We start from the raw sequence: 18893 nt of genomic DNA, 5'->3' as shown, positions 1-18893 counted from the left end.
AGTTTTATTTCTCCTTTAATTTGAGGGGACATTAAACTATTTTTTTAATTTTTGAAGATATTTTTCCTATTAATGACTTTCTAAATATGATTACTTTTTACTATTTTCATTTGGAATTCGTAGAATGAAACACCAACTACACAATAGACTTATTTTGATTGGGCTTATGATTATGGAATCTCTTCAACTAGGCCTGTTAAAAATACTTTTGCATTGTGACAAAGGGCACATAAAGGATGGCTTTTACTTATAAATGTGACTCATGAGTGTTTTTTAGTCCTCCTGAACCCTAAGCGGGTGATTTTGTGTCTGCCTAGCAAGATGGACACTGTGCAGGAAGGAAATGGGTTGTTTAAATGTCTTGTGGAATTAATTTTCAGAACCCTAGGAAAATTCAGAAGTTCAAAAGTGAACTTCTCTTGGGAGTGAGTTAAGAGAATTTGAAAGCAAAAGAAGGGGAAACAAGTCTCATGACGTGATTAAGTTTCAAATGTTAATCTGTGAGTATCCAAGCCAAATAAGAAACTCCGCAGTGGTAGTGACTTTTGTGTTTTCGCATTCCTTGAGTGAATTAGGAAAAGTCATTTATCTCTGTGATGTGTTACAGGTGAGATCACAGGTTTGAACTTATTATAGAGGTTTCACGGTTTATGTTCTATTAATGGATTAACTGTATATCCATACGGTTTCCGCCAGTATTGCTTACACCTATTACCAGATGCCCTCCTGCTAGAACATTTGCATTGTTGGGTAAGGGAACAAGGATTAATACAATGAATTAAAGAGTAAGAAAACTGGCCGGGCGCGGTGGCTCACGCCTGCAATCCCAGCACTTTGGGAGGCCAAGGCGGGCGGATCACGAGGTCAGGAGATCGATCAAGACCATCCTGGCTAACACAGTGAAACACCCCATCTCTACTAAAAATATTAAAAATTAGCCGGGCGTGGTGGCGGGCGCCTGTAGTCCCAGCTACTTGGGAGGCTGAGGCAGGAGAATGGCGTGCACCCAGGAGGCAGAGCTTGCAGTGAGCCGAGATCGCACCAGTGCACTCTAGCCTGTGGGACAGAGCAAGACTCTGTCTCAAAAAAAAAAAAGTAAGAAAACTTCTGTTGGCTCTAACATGGCGATCAAGTCAATCCACAGTTGTAGGCTCTCTCTGAGAGATGTAAGGCCTATTCTTTAATATGCTGTTCTATCTGGAGAGATCCATTACATTTATTTTATCGCCTTAACCCTACACTAAAGTAAATTGCCTTGGGTTTCCTAAGTAATTAACTTAATGCTTAAGATGGTTTGTTTGTTGCTAAATCACCAAAAGGATTAAGTGAAAAATTGTGATGAGGATGAGGATGAATGCATTATAGTTCCCAAAATGTGTAGTATAATCATGGGCGTGTCGGAGATCTTTTTAGATGTGTGTCTCTATCTCAGTAACTTAATTTCCTTTAGAGCAGATGGCTGTTAAATAGTTTGATTTACTGTGTTCATGATAAATATTATATACTTAGACAGTGACATTGAAAGCATTAGTATGGTTTTATTCCTCTGTTAAACTGAATGTTATTATGAATTTTAGGTAGCCCTGGTTTACCCCAACAATGATCCAGTCATGTTTATGGTGGCTTTTTATGGATGCCTCCTGGCAGAAGTGATTCCAGTGCCTATAGAGGTACCTCTTACCAGAAAGGTAACATTGCTAAATTTAAGAGGAATGTAGCCTGATGTGACATGGCAGGCATTGGGTTCTTGGATAGATGTAGTCACAACATTAAAAACTGTTCGACCATTTTTGGAAGTACTCAGCTTCACTTTCTAAAAACATGAAATTTGTAGAAAAATTATTTTATTAAATATTTACAAGTTTTATGCAAATAACATTTTCAATTAAGATAGAGTTTGTATAGTATTGCGTATCATTTAAAATATCACTGGGGTGAGGCCGGGCGCAGTGGCTCACGCCTGTAATCCCAGCACTTTGGGAGGCTGAGGCGGGGGGATCACAAGGTCAGGAGATCGAGACCATCCTGGCTAACATGGTGAAACCCCGTCTCTACTAAAAAATACAAAAAAATTAGTTGGGCGTGGTGGCGGGCGCCTGTGGTCCCAGCTACTCGGGAGGCTGAGGCAGGAGAATGGCGTGAACCCTAGAGGTGGAGCTTGCAGTTAGTTGAGATCGCGCCACTGCACTCCAGCCTGGGCGACAGAGCGAGACTCTGTCTAAAAATAAATAAATAAATAAATAAATAAATAAATAATAAATATCACTGGGGCGACTGGACATGGTGGCTCACGCCTGTAATCCTAGCACTTTGGGAGATTGAGGTGGGCGGGTTGCGTGAGCCTAGAAGGTCGAGAGCAGCCTAGGCAACATAGGGAGACCCCATCTCTACAAATAATAAAAAACTAGCCAGACATGGTGGTGTGCATCTGTAGTCCCAGCTATTTGAGAAGCTGAGGTGGAAGGATTGATTGAACCCAGGAGATTGAGGCGCAGTGACCTGTGATCGTGCCACTGTACTCCAGCCTGGGCAATAGGGCAAGCAAGACTCTGTTTCAGAATATAAAATAAAATATCATGGGGGCATACTTGACTTTCAACACTGATCATTTATAAAGAATCCCACTCTTGCTTCAGAGACTATACATAATCCACATTTATAGTAGTTGAGACCTTTTTTAAAGGGATTTCCTGTAACTGTATCATATGACCTAGGATTTCCATTAGGTGGAAAGGGATGGTGTGATGACATGTTACTTCTCTGGATTATAAGATTTTACTTTGACAGTACATCAGCCCAACTAAAATGAAGCATATGTAACAGATTTCCCTGTTTGACTGAGTGATTTCTCCATGAGCCACTTGATGCTAATTTTGTCATGCAGTTTATTTCTGAGGGCTGATGTCAAAGATGAATATGTTGGAGGATGTGGATTTATAAGAAGAAATTGGCCTGGCACGGTGGCTCACACCTGTAATCCCAGCACTTTGGGAGGCCGAGGTGGGTGGATCACCTGAGGTCAGGAGTTTGAGACCAGCCTGGCCAACATGGTGGAACCCCATCTCTACTAAAAATACAGAAATTAGCCAGGTGTGATGGCACAAGCCTGTGATCCCAGCTACTCAAGAGGCTGAGGCAGGAGAGTCACTTGAACCCGGGAGGTGGAGTTTGCAGTGAGTCGAGATTGCACCACTGTACACCAGCCTGACAAAGTGAGATCTTATCTCAAAAAAATAAAAGAAGAAATCAGCCGGGCCGTAGTGGCTTATGCTTGTAATCCTAGCACTTTAGGAGGCTGAGGCGGATGGATCACTTGAGGTCAGGAGTTCAAAACCAGCCTGGCCAACGTGACGAAACCCTGTCTCTACTAAAAATACAAAAATTAGCCAGGCATGGTGGTGCGCTCCTGTAGTCCCAGCTACTTGGGAGATTGAAACAGGAGAATAACCTGAACCCAGGAGGTGGAGGTTGTAGTGAGCCGAGATCATGCCACTGCACTCCAGCTTGGGTGACAGAGAGAGGCTCCATCTCATAAAAAAAGAAAAGAAAAAGCATTTCTGAAAGGAATAAAAAACAAATTGATAACATCCCCAAATCTGTAGTCGTTGGGATGTAGTATCCTTGATTTGATCAGGAAATCATATGGTTGTTGTTAAATTATTAAGTTGGCAGAATTTGTGGTTTCACAATGATACTTGTAAGATGATATTTTAATGGAAATGTTTTAGACTATATCTTTTGTTGTTTTTGCTGCTGCTGTTGTGTAAGGCTTAAATCTACCCCCTTTAAAAACAGAAAAATAAAAGGAGTATACGGATTTGGTATATCCATCCATTGACTTTCATTGTCAGCTTGGACATTTAGTATCCATTTACATTATTTATTTTGTTCATACCTGACTTGCTTTTCTGTTGAATTTTGAGGTGAGGCTAGGGGAAGATAACCATGTTAGCATTTATTTAATTTGCTGGAAACTGAAAGAGGATCACTGCTGACTCTTGAATAAAATGGTTACATTTGTCTGGTAGGATTTATCATTTGTAATGTCTGGTTAATAAAATACTTGATTTGTGCTCAGGAAATGTTTGTATTGTAGAAATTATTTGGAAGAACACATTGTGATTGGATTTTGACAATTGCCAGATATTGGTGGGGCTCCATGATTGTTATCAAACAAAATGCCAGAGCATTACTGAGTGTCAGATGTGGGCGTGAGTGTGCTCACATTTGCTCCCCTACCTATGTTCATTATCATTTCTCCACAGGATGCTGGAGGTCAGCAGATTGGCTTCTTGCTAGGAAGCTGTGGTATTGCCTTAGCTCTTACCAGTGAAGTTTGTCTAAAAGGACTGCCAAAAACCCAGAATGGAGAAATTGTACAGTTTAAAGGTTAGTAATATTGTACCTGAATTATCAGTTAAAAGTTAAAACTGAGTGCTTTAATTAGCTTTTGAATTTAGTAATAGCTAGGTACTTTACATATATGTTCTATTTAATTCTCATATTCTTATGAAGTAGGTACCATTATTCCCATTTTACAAGTGAGGAAACTGAGAAACAGAGAGGTTAACTTGCCCAAAGTCACAGCTAATAAATGGCAGAGCAGCAATTTGAACCCAAATCTGTCTGATTCCACAGCCCACACCCTTAACCTTTATGCCGATGGTTGGAAAAAGCTACCACTCTGTACATTAAAGCTAAATGCTACATGTAGAGACAGAGGATAGACTAACCTCAGTGGACTTCCACTGCCAAACGGACCTCCCAGTTGTTGAGGTAATGTCAAGGCCTGGAATTAGCATGTGGAACGATTGTACTTTTGAAAGAAGGTATAATTGTCTGGTGATTTGCCACTAAAAACTAATAAAAACTAAGTATCTTATTGATTATAAAATGATCTTAATTTGGTCTCTTGATATTTAAAATGACCAGTTCAGTGTGAATTCCTTCCCTGATGGCTTAGGCAATTCAATTTTCACTTTGGGTTTGATTTAGGTTGGCCCCGGCTCAAATGGGTTGTAACAGATTCCAAGTACCTTTCAAAGCCACCGAAAGATTGGCAGCCACACATCTCACCTGCTGGGACAGAACCGGCGTACATTGAGGTAAGTCCTAAGATGTAAAATACGCTCTCAGGCTTTTCCTTGGGCTTTGCTTGCCACCTTTCAAGATATAAAACCAAATTTTTGCAACGTTAATGTTAGAAGATCCTCCTGCTTTGTGAGATTTCCATCTTTTGGCTTGTAAAATGCCTTGTAGTGGATCTTCTATCCTAATTATTTTGATCATAAATATACATTCAAGAGAATGACAGCATAAAAAAGGATTCTTCATGTAAGAAAGTTACAAAAGACTTTAAGGAAGTACAAACGTTTAGGAAATGATGTACTGGCAGAGAAATTTCTCTGCTGCTTTTTTAGAGAGGTTGGGGGTAAGAGAACGGAGAAATGGGGAGGGAAAATAGCTCTGCTTAAAAGAACAGATTAGTAGATGAAAGATAAAGAGCAAGAGTAAACAAATGGCTGGAAGGTTTGCTATTAAGGTTGGTATAGGAATGCAGTTGGCAGCATGATCCCATTGACGGATTAAGCAAATCCAAGTGCACACCAGGCACCGGGCTGAATGCTTTAAGTGCGTTTTCTCATTTAGTCCCCACAAGTACCCTGTGAGGTTTGGATTATTATTAAACTTGCTTTACAGATGAGAAGACTAAGACTTAAAAGAACTTCAGTAGTTGACCAAAGGCCACATGACTCAGAAATGGCAGAGCTAGACTCAGAGTCAGGTCTAACTCTAACAGCTCTAGCCTTCACCACTGTGCATCCTGCCTGAGACATATGCTCACCACTTGTTAAGTTAATGAACAGGCAAGTCAATAAAAACTTTTTTCAAGATTTGGGGGAAAATCATCTAACCTTGAACACTGTGGTGATAAGTAGAGAGAACTTCAAAAAATTTTGGATATAGAAAAGAGAGGCTGGGAGAATGAGTTCATGTCCTTTGCATGGACATAGATGAAGCTGGAAGCCATCATTCTCAACAAACTAACACAGGAACAGAAAACCAAACACTGCATGTTCTCACTCATAAGTGGGAGTTGAACAATAGGAACACATGGACACAGGGAGGGGAATATCACACACCAGGGCCTGTTGAGGGCTGAGGGGCAAGGGGAGGGAGATCATTAGGACAAATACCTAATGCATGTGGGGCTTAAAACCTAGATAACAAGTTGATAGGTGCAGCAAATCACCAGGGCACACATATACCTATGTAACCTACATGCACGTTCTGCACATGTATCCCAGAACTTAAAGTAAAATTTAAAAAAAAAAAAGTAGAAAAGAGAGGCTGAGGCGGGACACAGTGGTGCACGCCTGTAATCCTGGCACTTTTGGAGGCTGAGGTGGATGCTCCTGAGGTCGGGGGTTCGAGACCAGACTGGCCAACATAGTGAAACCCCATCTCTAATAAAAATAAAAAAAATTAGCTGGGCATGATGGAGCGTGTCTGTAGTCCCAGCTGCTTGGGAGGTTGAGGTGGGAGGATCGCTTGAACCCAGGATGCAGAGGTTGCAGTGAGCTGAGATCACACCATTGCACTAGAGAGGCTGGATGCAATGGTTCACATCTGTCTGTAATCCCCGCACTTTGGAAGGCCAAATAGGAGGACTGCAAAGAAAAACAAGAGAGTGACCAGTAGCTCTGAGAGGTGATGGGGGTATTATTGGTTGCAAGGATGATTGTTTTTAAAGATGGAACAGATCTAAGTATCTTTAAAAGACAGACAGATAGGCCAGGTAAGATAGCCCAGGCCTTTAATCCCAGTACTTTGGGAAGCTGAGGCAGGTGGATTGCTTGAGCTCAGGAGTTCAAGACTAACCTGAGTAACATAGTGAGACTCTGTGTCTACAAAAAAATAAAAAATTAGCTGGGCCAGGTGGTATGCACCTATAGTCCCAGCTACTCAGGAGTCTAAGGTGGGAAGATCACTTGAGCCCAGGAGGTTAAGGCAACAGTGAGCTGTGTTCATGCCACTGCACCCTAGCCTGGATGACAGAGCACAATTCTGTCTCAAAAAAGAAAAAAGTACAAATAAGCAATTAAAAATACCAAATTTAGTGATCAACTCTCAATCTATGTCATGTCTCAATGATGACATGGTTCATCACCCGGTCCTCCTTAAAACTCCAGTCCTGGCTTCTTGGACTCCTCTCTCAGTTCCTCTGCCTCATTGGCCATTCCTTCAGTTGTCTTTATTGGCTCTTCCTAAAGGTGGAGCGTCCTTCCTTGTGTGGCTCTTGCTTAGCTCTCTGGCCTTATTAGAACTTTTACCCTCTGTCTTTCTAGGTGCCTGTTACTTTGAATTAACTTGCAGTTCTTGCTTGGGATCCTCCTATTACCCATAGGACTCTACTAGTGAGTTTAAAGCATCTCTGGGTAATAGGGAGTTATTAAAGGGTTGTCAGCAGGAGAGTGACAAGAATGAATTTATTATAAGAAGATATATCGGACTGGTTGGGTTAAGAAAGGAAATAAGGGCTGGGCGCAGTGGCTCACCCCTATTATCCTAACACTTTGGGAGGCTGAGGCAGGCGGATCACTTGAGCTCAGGAGTTCGAGACGAGCCTGGGCAACATAGCGAAACTCTGTCTCTACAAAAAATACAAAAATTAGCCGGGTGTGGTGGCACATGCCTATAGTCCCAGCTACTTGGGAGGCTGAGCCTGGGAGCTCAAAGCTGCAGTGAGCCATGATCGTGCCACTGCCTTCCAGCCTGAGTGAGACTCTGTCTCAAAAAGAAAAAAAAAAGGAGACCAGCTTTACAGTTATTCAGGTGAGCCCAAGCTTATGGTAGAGAGCAGAGAGCAAAGTAGATGGAGCTTCAGACAGTAAGGAAATAGAGCAGGCAGGGCTTAGTTACTGCTGCTGGAGAGGGAGAAGACAAGACAGATTCAGGTTTCTCACTTGGGCAACTGGGATTGATGGCAGCATCCTTCACTAAGATAGAAAATACAACAGGAAGAGTTTCCATGGGCAGGGACGGGGGTAAAGAAGGCAGTGATGGATATATGAGTTTCACAGGATTACTGGACATTCCAGGGGATTAGTTGACTCTGTCAGTCTGGATCTCTCTTGAGGAGAGGCCTGGGTTGAAGATAGAGAACTAGGAGTTACTAGGAATGCAGTAACCTAATGGAATAAAGTGAAAAGAGATAAGGTGGAGAACATGGAGGAGCAATGGGAGAGAGACAGACACACAGAGACAGAGACTAGAAGAGAGGAGTATCAAAAAAGCCAAGGAAGGAGAAAACGTCAAGAAAGAGAGTAGTCAAATTTTGCAGAAAGGTTCGATAAGGTATGCAAAATGTCCTTTTGGTTTAACCATCAAAAAATTGGGGCTGGTCCTAAGGTAGTGAATTATCTCAGTTGACTGTTCACAGTCAGGTACAGATCAAACTCCTATTCTACTCTTTATCCCCTTCTCGTTATTGCCCTTGGGAAGACTTAATTTTTTTTTTTTTTTTTTTTTTTTTTTTTGAGACGGAGTCTCACTCTGTCGCCCATGCTGGAGTACAGTGGTGTGATCTCGGCTCACTGCAAGCTCCGCCTCCCAGGTTCACGCCATTCTCCTGCCTCAGCCTCCTGAGTAGCTGGGACTACAGGTGCCCACCACTATGCCTGCCTAATTTTTTGTATTTTTAGTAGAGACGTCGTTTCACCGCATTAGCTAGGGTGGTCTCCATCTCCTGACCTTGTGATCCGCCCACCTTGGCCTCCCAAAGTTCTGGGATTACAGGCGTGAGCCACCGCACCCAGCCAAAATTTTTTTAAAGTTGAACTGGGCACAGTGGCATACACCTGTAGTTCCAGCTACTCAGGAGGCTGAGCTAGGAGGATTGCTTGAGCCCAGGAGTTCCAATCCAGCCTGGGCAACATGGTGAGACTCCATCTCTTGAAAGAAAGAAGGGAAAGTTGATAGTTCTGGTAAAAAGCAACTTGAATGGAACATTAAAGGTAAAAGCAAAATTATAGTTGAATGATTTGGGGGAGCAAATAGGCCATTCGTTTCTGGTTCTTCCTTACAAAATTGGGTGCTTCTAATGCACAGAGCCATGTCTTACGTACCTTTCACTCTGCAGTGCTGTGCTTGACTTGTATTTATTTGATATTGTGTTTCTATTCATATAGCTCCAATCACTTGTTTGTTTTAGCTTTGGAGCAGCCACTTCACACTGATGACTATTAAACTTTGAAGTCTTTTTCACATATATTTTTGTTGAGCTTTGTCATCCTCTAATCCTATCTTTGTGTGATTTGAGTTTGGGACCCAAGTACATTGCCTTAAATATTCATATTAAACATGTTAAATTCAGCCCATTATGACGTTTTTTCTGGGTTTCGTTTTTGGATTCTAGTTTTGTCATCTGAAATAACCCATTTTATTGTGTTTCTTATGTTTCTGTTTTTGTTTTCTAGTATAAAACAAGCAAGGAAGGAAGCGTAATGGGAGTTACAGTGTCCCGGCTTGCAATGTTGTCTCACTGCCAAGCTCTGTCGCAGGCCTGCAATTATTCTGAAGGTCAGACCTCATCCCATGACTGCCCTCATTGTTACCTTCAGAGATGTGTGACTGTGAGCACAATGCTTAGTGATTGGACCTCATTTAATGACCGAATTCAGAGTGAAATGTCCCAAGACACATTCTTGGCTTGCTTTTGTTTTCTTCTTTCTCAAAAATATGCTGTAGTTTAAAGGAACCAAAATTCTGGGCAAACCAAAATGTAAAGCATAATTTCTAGAGTACAGCAGTAGAAAACCCTAATTAAAATCATGTTTTTATTAGCTGAGGAATGTCAGGTACCTCCATCTTCCCCTGCCTGTATAGTGGGCTACCAGCTATACATTTGGAGTCAAAGAAATTCAGCTACCAAAAAGCATAAATTAAAACACAAAAATGTATTCAGTATTTTTGAACTTTAGATAGGTTGATACATAATTGCATAAACCACTATTTGCCTCAGAATGTTCTTTGCAATGTTAATTTTGTGTTTTCCCTTTGTAAAATGAAACAAGTTAATAAATGGTCATGATAAAATTTTTAACCAGACAATAATGTTCTATCATGAAATTATATATATATATAAATATATATATATATATATAATGGAAGCAATCAAAATGCCCTTAAATAAGGATTGATTAGGTTATAATACACTCAAGCCAGGTGCTGTGGCTCATGCCTGTAATCCCAGCACTTTGGGAGGCCGAGGCAGATGGATCACCTGAGGTCAAGAGTTCGAGACCAGCCTGACCAACGCAGTGAAACCCTATCTCTACTAAAAATAATAAAAATGAGCCAGGTGTGGTGGCTCGTGCCTGTAGTCCCAGGTACTTGGGAGGCTGAGGCGGGAGAATCACTTGCACCCTGGAGGCAGAGGTTGCAGTGAGCCAAGATCATGCCACTGCTCTCCAGCCTGGGTGACAGAGCAAGACTCTGTCTCAAAAAAAAAAAAAAAAAAAAAAAAAAAAAAAAAAAAAAAAGATTATAATACATTCATATAATGACTGGGACATTAAAATTTTTATTTTTGAATATTAAAGATATGAAGAAATTGTTTCAATATATCATTAAGTAGGAACAAGTTAGATACCAAGCTTTTTTTTTTTTTTTTTTTTTTTTTTTTTGAGACGGAGTCTCGCTCTGTCACCCAGGCTGGAGGGCAGGGAGCAATCTCGGCTCACTACAAGCTCTGCGTTCTGGGTTCACGCTGTTCTCCTGCCTCAGCCTCCCGAGTAGCTGGGACTACAGGCGCCCACCACCACGCCTGGCTAATTTTTTGTATTTTTAGTAGAGACGGGGTTTCACTGTGTTAGCCAGGATGGTCTCGATCTCCTGACCTCGTGATCCGCCCACCTCTGCCTTCCAAAGTGCTGGGATTACAGGCGTGAGCCACCGCGCCCGACCAGATACCAAGCTTTGTATACCAGTTTGTCACATTAGATATCTATCTAGATGTAAATATGCCTAGAAGTATATGTATGTGTGTGTATAGATAGAATGTTTAGAGATATATACATAAACACGCCAACTTTTTTTTTTTAGGAAGTATCTTTTAGGAAATTTAAAATATATTTGTCAAACTTCCAGAGTTTCTAAAATAAGCATGTATTCTCTGCATAATTAGGAAAAAAATACCTCTTGGAAGAAATGCCTAAGTCACAAGAAGTTTCTAACTCCTTGGCTCTGTTGTTACCACATTACCCTATGAGCAGTCCTCTACCCGTTTTGAGGAGACCCTCAAAAGCCCCTGAGAACTTTTAGTCATTTCTCTAAAAACATCAAATCAGGCTGGGCGCTGTGGCTCATGCCTGTAATCCCAGCACATTGGGAGGCTGAGGCAGGAGGATCACTTGAGGTCAGGAGTTCAAGACCAGCCTGGCCAACATGGTGAAACTCCCTCTCTACTAAAAATACAAAATTAGCCATGCATGGTGGTGTACGCCTGTAATCCCAGCTATTTGGGAGTCTGAGGCAGGAGAATTGATTGAACCTGGGAGACAGAGGTTGCAGTGAGCTGGGATTGCGTCACTGCACTCCAGCCTGGGTGACAGAGGCAAGACTCCATCTAAAAGAAAAAACAAACAAACATCAAATTAGTTGTTTATGAGAGGCAAGTGACATGATTTTTTGCTACTTAATACTAAAGATGATTTCTTTGTCTTCCTATTTTTTCTATTTTAGGGGAAACAATAGTAAATGTCTTAGACTTTAAGAAGGATGCTGGGCTGTGGCACGGCATGTTTGCGGTAAGCTACTCAGATTTAAGACCCTTAGTATAAATTGTGCTTGAGATAAGGCCAGCATGCTGTGTAACTGGAGCATCTCTCAGTGCTTGTTTGAAATTTAAATCCCCAAAAGGTCAGTAATATTTTCCAGAGGCTATATAACCTTTCCACTGGACAGAATGTTTTGAATGACTGCCATGCATAAGCTGCATGCTGCAACTGAAGAAGAGTAACAGGTAAATGGGGATTCTTCCCATCAGAGAGGAACAGGTAGCATACTCTGGGTGTTAGAAAAAGGTGACTTCCTTCCAGGTCTGGGCTTCAAGGCAGTTTTTATGGCAGAAGTGACATCTGAATTGGACTTTGAAAAATAGGTAAGCTTTAGACATACAGAAATTTTTGTAAGGGGATATAGAGGTAGAGAGAAGGGACATTTCAAGTGGCAAAACTACTGTATGTAACATGCCATGTAGGTGGAGAGAGAAAAAAAATATAGGGTTACCTGAATTGTAAAGGACATCAGAGAGCCTCTAGTCCCACTTTCTTGGTACTGCAGGAGCTGGGAAAGCATGGGAAATGAATCATGAGGGAAGAGGAGGTAGATCCCTTTTCACCCAGAACCCTCGAAATCTTCAGTAAATTTACTTTCCAGCTCTTTTCTGAAACCTTTCCCATTTTCTTCTTTATCAGAAGTTAAAAAGCCTTTTGAGGAGGTAAGAAGAATCTCTTCTCTGTGATACCAAGTGCAATATAGGGACATGTGTGAAGAATTGAGTTATAAACACCAGCCTTTTCCTGAAACCAAAAGTTTCTCACCAGAGCTAGAAACTTGGAGAGAGAAAACAGTATCTTGCAGTAGTATCTTGGTTTCTTTGGGCAAATTAGAGAGTGAGCAAAATGGCTAATCTCAATACGAAGGCTTGGTTATTCTACCAGGCTGGGTCTCTTTGGGGACAGGGTGTCTTGGGTATGCTTGATTAGAGTGGCAGGAGAGACCCTAAATTGCATGACTCCTCAACACCTGCAGCTTTATCTAACAAAAAAAAAATTAACAGGTGTAGGCAGGACCCTGTAAGAAACAGGGACAGTTTGATTTCTTGCTTTGGGATGCCCAGGTAGCCTCTCTGTGGCATGTGGCAAGTACGAACATGATAAAAAGATTAAGTGGCCGGGCGCGGTGGCTCACGCTTGTAATCCCAGCACTTTGGGAGGCCGAGGCGGGCGGATCACGAGGTCAGGAGATCGAGACCACGGCGAAACCCCGTCTCTACTGAAAATACAAAAAAATTAGTCGGGCGTGGTGGCGGGCGCCTGTAATCCCAGCTACTTGGAGAGGCTGAGGCAGGAGAATGGCGTGACCCCGGGAGGCAGAGCTTGCAGCGAGCCGAGATCGCACCACTGCACTCCAGCCAGGGCGACAGAGCGAGACTCCGTCTCAAAAAAAAAAAAAAAAAAGCATTAAGTGGGTTGGAGGGCAGTTTAGCAGTGTCTGTTAACATTTTAAAAGCATATACCACAGCCGGGCACTGTGACTCAGGCCTGTAATCCCAGCACTTTGAGAGGCCAAGGCAGGCAAATTACCTGAGGCCAGGAGTTCAAGACCAGCTTGACCAACATGGTGAAATCCCAACTGTACTAACAATACAAAAATTAGCTGGACATGGTGGCGCACACCTGTAATCCCTGCTACTCGGGAGGCTGTGCAGGAGAATTGTTTGAATCCAGGAGGCAGAGGTTGCAGTGAGCCGAGATCATACCACTGTACTCTAGCCTGGGCAACAGAGGAAGACTGTCTCAGATAAATAAATACATACATACATACATACATACATACATACATACATACACACACACACCAGTCCCAGCTACCCTGGAGGCTGAGGCAAGAGAATCACTTGAATTCAGGAATTGGAGGCCAGCCTGGGCAACATAGTGAAACCCCTGTCTCTTTTTTTTTTTAAAAAGCATATCCCATATGACAGCAGTACTACATATCTGTATAGGGAAATACTTGCACAAGCCCAGGGAAGGAAGTAGGAATGTGCTCCTTGAAACATTTTTTGTAGTAGCAAAAAATTGTCATTAATAGGGAAATGCCTAAATAATTGTGATATAGCCAAACAATGGAATACTATGCCGCAGTTCAAAAAGAATTATGTAGATCTCTTGTACTGATATGCATAGATTTAGCTCTAAAACAATTTAAATGAAAAAAACAAGTTACAGATATATGTATAATATGATGTCTTTTATCTTAAAAATACTTATATATTTCTATGGGAACAAATATCTATGAAAATACATTGAAAAAAGATTGGAAGGATATCTGTCAAATTTGTAACTGATTATCTCTGGCGAGGAGAGGAGGGAACCAGGTTTGAGGGTAGGTATTAAAGGAACTTCAGTCTTATATTTAATATTTCAGATTGCTTTCAAAAAGTGTGTATTTGAGTGTTACTTGTATAATTAAAATTGCTAACAAAATATCAGCTCAATTTAAAAATACTAAGTATGTATTTTGTATTGATTACTTTTCTTCTTTGTTTTTCAGAATGTAATGAATAAGATGCACACAATTAGCGTACCCTACTCTGTTATGAAAACCTGTCCTCTCTCTTGGGTCCAAAGAGTACATGCTCACAAAGGTAGTCACCCGCAGCATCTGAGCTTTAATTATGTGACTGTTTGAATTAAGATTTCAGGGATTTCAGAGATTTTCAAATTGCCCTTGTTAGAAACATTTCTATTCCCCATCCCTTAACAAATTGTAGAGTTTAGTTACTACACAATTAGGTACCTTGCCTGTTCATCTCACTGATGTCCTCTCTTAAGCATTGAGATGAATTTTTTCCAAATGCAAGCCTTGAATTAGATTTGAGTGTCTTGGTATTCACAATTTCCTTGGCTGGGGTACTGTGACCTGCCGAGAGGGTCTCAGTGAACAAACAATTGTAGGTCCAGTCAGTTGTCTAAATGTGATAATTTCTGCCTCTGAGCTATTGGCACAATCTCTTTGAGACCGTTTTTATTTTCTCCAAGCAATATCATGATTCCCCAAATAAGTAAAAATGTCTTCATTATGGTATATTACATATGTCCCAAATTTATTGTGTATGTTAACTTCATCCCTTTTGAATTTATAGCCAAGGTAGCTTTAGTGAAATGTCGGGACTTGCACTGGGCTATGATGGCACATCGGGACCAAAGAGACGTGAGCTTGAGTTCCCTCCGAATGTTAATTGTGACGGATGGAGCTAACCCCTGTGAGTATTCCTGCATTGTGGATCTGGGAATATCCTGTGTTTTGATAGATTAGGGGTTTTTGCCCTGTACGAAGATATAATTCACATACTGAAAAACTCACTCATTTAAGGTGTGTAATTCAGTGGTTTTGGTATATTCACGAGTTGTGCAACCATCATTACAATCTAAGTTTAGAACATTTTCATCACCCAAAAAGGAACCACATACCCATTATCAGTCACTCCCCATTTTTCCCCGTGCCCCAGCCCTAGACGACTGCTAGTCTATTGCCTGTCTCCCTAGATTTGCCTATTCCGAACATTTCTTATAAATGCAGTCATCCAGTATGGGGTCTTTGTGATGGGCTTCTTTTTCTTAGCATGTTTTCAACGTTCATCCATGTTGTAGTATCTGTCAGTACTTCTGCATTCCTTGTTACTACCAAGAAATCGTCCATCGTATAGTTATACCACACTGTATTTACTCATTTGCCTTTTGATGGATCTATAAGCTTTTAAAGTCATTCTTTTTTGCTCATTCACGTATAACCACTTTCTATCATGTAACTGGGTATTCCTGTGTTACCTGCTTTTCTCTACAAGCCCCCAAATCCTGGTCCTTCACACAGTAGAATCAGGTAGAGCACTACGCTGTTTGTCATAAACGGACTTTTGTTAGTAGTCACATTGATCATCGTAGTTTAAAACACAGACATGGGCTTGACCTTAATATCATATAGAAGGTGGAGCTAAGCCAATATTAAACTGCACTGGCTATGACAGTTCCTCAGGAAGAGTTGCTAAATTATAAGCTGGCTGCGTATTGCCTGTAGGGTTATCTCTGATACTGATTTGTCAGTTTCATAGGAGCAGCCTTATTCCAAGGTGTAACTTTAAATAGTGTTAGTGACCTTTTATGGGCTGGATTAGCATTAATTTTTCCTTGAAATATATCAAACCATCTCACAGGGACAGTAAGATATTTGTGTGGAATTAACAATATACAATATGAGTTCTCATGAGAAATAAGTATGTCAGCTTTCTATTCTTTACCATTTTCCTGCAGTAATGAAAATCACAATTTCAGCTTCAGGTTGATCTGTTCCAACTCCTTAGGGTCCGTGTCATCCTGTGATGCCTTCCTGAGTCTGTTCCAAAGCCATGGACTGAAGCCTGAGGCCATCTGTCCGTGCGCCACGTCTGCTGAAGCCATGACTGTAGCAATCCGCAGGTACTGTTCAGGATGTCAGATGCTCTTGATGTATGTTACAACTTGGATGAAATGTGCAGTATTTACCAGGTGATGACAAAGGGGTGTTAACTAATTTTCTAAGTAGTTTCAAACATCTCATTTTTCCCACTCTTGCTCAAAGTGTATGCAGTAAACTGAAAAATTTAATTGATATCATTTTGTATTTGTGAATTAGCTCTTTTTCTGTGCCATTTTGCTCTTTGGAATCCATAGCACAGTAGATTAGAAATAGACTGTTCTTGATTGTAGCTTGAGTATGGATAGTATATCTATAGTATATTCAAGAGCATTATGTATGTATGTATCGGTGAATGTGTGTGTGTGTGTGTATATAGATATACTTTTTTTTTTTTTTTTAAGATAGGATCTCTCTTTGTCTCCCAGTGGCATGATTATGGCTCACTGCAGCCTCAACCTCCTGGGCTCAAACAGTCCTCCCGCCTCAACTTCCTGAGTAGCTAGGACTACAGGCGTGTACCACCACACCTGGCTAATTTTTAAATTTTTTTGTAGAGATAGGTTCTTGTTATGTTGCCCAGGCTGGTCTCAAATTATTGGCTTTGAGCAGTCCACCTTCCTTGGCATCCCAAAGTGCTGGGATTGCAAGCATGAGCCACCAAGCCGGGCCCAGTATGCAATACTTGATGATGATAATAAATGACCATGTTGCTGGTTTATGTGTTTCCTACACTACATTTTTTTTTAATTTAATTTTTTAGAGATGGGGTCTTGCTCTGTTATCCAAGCTGGAGCACAGTGACACGATCATAGCTCATTGTAGCCTCAACCTCCCAGGCCCAGATGGTTCTCCCACCTTAGCCTCCCAAGTAGCTAGACTACAGGCGTGTGCCATCATACCCAGCTAATTTTTGTATTTTTTGTAGAGATGGGGTCCCACTGTGTTGCCCAGGCTGGTCTTGAACTTCTGGCCTCAAGCAATCCTCCTGCCACAGCGGTTGCTGGGATCACAGGTGTGAGACACCACACCCAGCTCTAATTTGGCATATTTTTGGGAGAGAAAATGGAGAAATTTTTTGGTATTGTAGCCAGAGGAAATTTGTCTTCCTATGTATTCGTATTTTTCCCTTGATGTTATTTCATTCGCCAAACTTGATGGGTTCTTGTTTTCAGGCCTGGAGTTCCAGGAGCCCCTTTGCCAGGAAGAGCCATTCTCTCAATGAATGGATTGAGCTATGGGGTAATACGGGTCAATACTGAAGATAAAAATTCAGCACTGACGGTCCAGGATGTGGGGCATGTAATGCCTGGTGGTGAGTAGCGAGGAGCACCATTTGGTTTTTCATAAAGATTTGTCATCAGAGATAATAGAGCCTGATAAAATACAGAATCCCAAACCAGGAACCCTTAATTCAGTACTTAACTCATTTAATTTCTCAGAGCCTCTCTAATAGTTAAGTCATTATAATTATGCTGACCTTCCAGCAGTATTGTATGACTTACCAGTTGTGAATGCTTCAGGTCTATTTCTTTACCTAGAAGGCCAAATACTGAGAGATGTTAAAGTTACCTGGTTTTCACTGTAATTGCCAAGCCATTGGGACTGGCAGAAAATTACAGCATACTGCTTCCATGAGTGTTTGAGTTTGACCTGCCTGAGGGTAGCACCTCATTCATCTAACCTGTTTATTTGGGCTTTGCATTCATCTTTAATATGTCACTGTCTCTACAAGCTTTACATTTCAAATATACCTATGTAGTTTCAGGTTTATGTTTAGCATTCCTGTTTGCTATTTTTACTTAATGCCACTCAGTAAAGGCAGGACTTCCTTGGGTTCACAGGATGAAGCTGTTATTTTACAAAGGTTTTCTAGAATCTTTGTCCTTTAACCTGTATTTTCTGTACGTTAGGGATGATGTGCATTGTGAAACCAGATGGACCTCCCCAGCTCTGCAAAACAGATGAAATTGGAGAAATCTGTGTTAGCTCCAGAACTGGAGGCATGATGTACTTTGGGCTTGCTGGTGTGACAAAAAATACATTTGAGGTACATGATATTAACATTTCACAGGGAAAATGTTTGGTGAGGTCAGGATGTTACGAGGGTAGATCCCCTGGTTGATGGGACATACATAACATGTGGTTGAGAGTGTGTACTCTGGAGCCAGACTTGCCTAAATTCAAATTCTGACTCTGCCAGTCACTAGCTGACCTTGGGTGAGTTGGTTAACCTCTCTGTGCCCCAATTTCCTTATCTTTAAAATGTGAGTAGTAATTGTACCTATGTCATAGGATTGTTGTGAGCACTAATTGAGTTAATGTTTTATAAAGTGCTTAGAAAGAGCATCTGGCACATAGGAAGTGCTGTTGTGTATCTGTTAGATTTTTATTTTTATTTATTTATTTATTTATTTTTTGAGACGGAGTCTCGCTCTGTCGCCCAGGCTGGAGTGCAGTGGCGCAATCTCGGCTCACTGCAACCTCTGCCTCGCGGTTTCAAGCAATTCTCCTGCCTTAGCCTCCCAAGTAGCTGGGATTACAGGCGTCTGCCACCACGCCTGGCTAGTTTTTTTGTATTTTTAGTAGAGATAGGGTTTCACCGTGTTGGCCAGGCTGGTCTTGAACTCCTGACCTCAGGTGATCCACCCTCC

At 41.3% G+C, this 18893-nt stretch overlaps 1 protein-coding gene across 13 annotated transcripts in view; it reads left to right on the top strand.

Moving 5' to 3' along the window:
- Positions 1-18893, top strand: part of DIP2B (disco interacting protein 2 homolog B) — a 247780-nt gene that overhangs the window by 180521 nt on the left and 48366 nt on the right. For all 13 annotated transcript variants that reach the window (XM_003252153.3, XM_030816574.1, XM_030816577.1 and 10 more), the window contains 10 exons: positions 1578-1688; positions 4266-4389; positions 4996-5105; positions 9480-9582; positions 11746-11810; positions 14341-14434; positions 14933-15052; positions 16148-16262; positions 17415-17554; positions 18153-18289. In XM_003252153.3, coding sequence (XP_003252201.2) covers positions 1578-1688; positions 4266-4389; positions 4996-5105; positions 9480-9582; positions 11746-11810; positions 14341-14434; positions 14933-15052; positions 16148-16262; positions 17415-17554; positions 18153-18289 — 1119 coding nt within the window. The remainder of the gene's footprint in view (positions 1-1577; positions 1689-4265; positions 4390-4995; positions 5106-9479; positions 9583-11745; positions 11811-14340; positions 14435-14932; positions 15053-16147; positions 16263-17414; positions 17555-18152; positions 18290-18893) is intronic.

Source organism: Nomascus leucogenys, chromosome 8, assembly GCF_006542625.1.
Source record: "Nomascus leucogenys isolate Asia chromosome 8, Asia_NLE_v1, whole genome shotgun sequence".
In the NCBI taxonomy this organism is placed as follows: domain Eukaryota; kingdom Metazoa; phylum Chordata; class Mammalia; order Primates; family Hylobatidae; genus Nomascus; species Nomascus leucogenys.
Note: the sequence above shows the minus strand (reverse complement) of the source record. Positions and strands in the feature narration are given on the sequence as shown.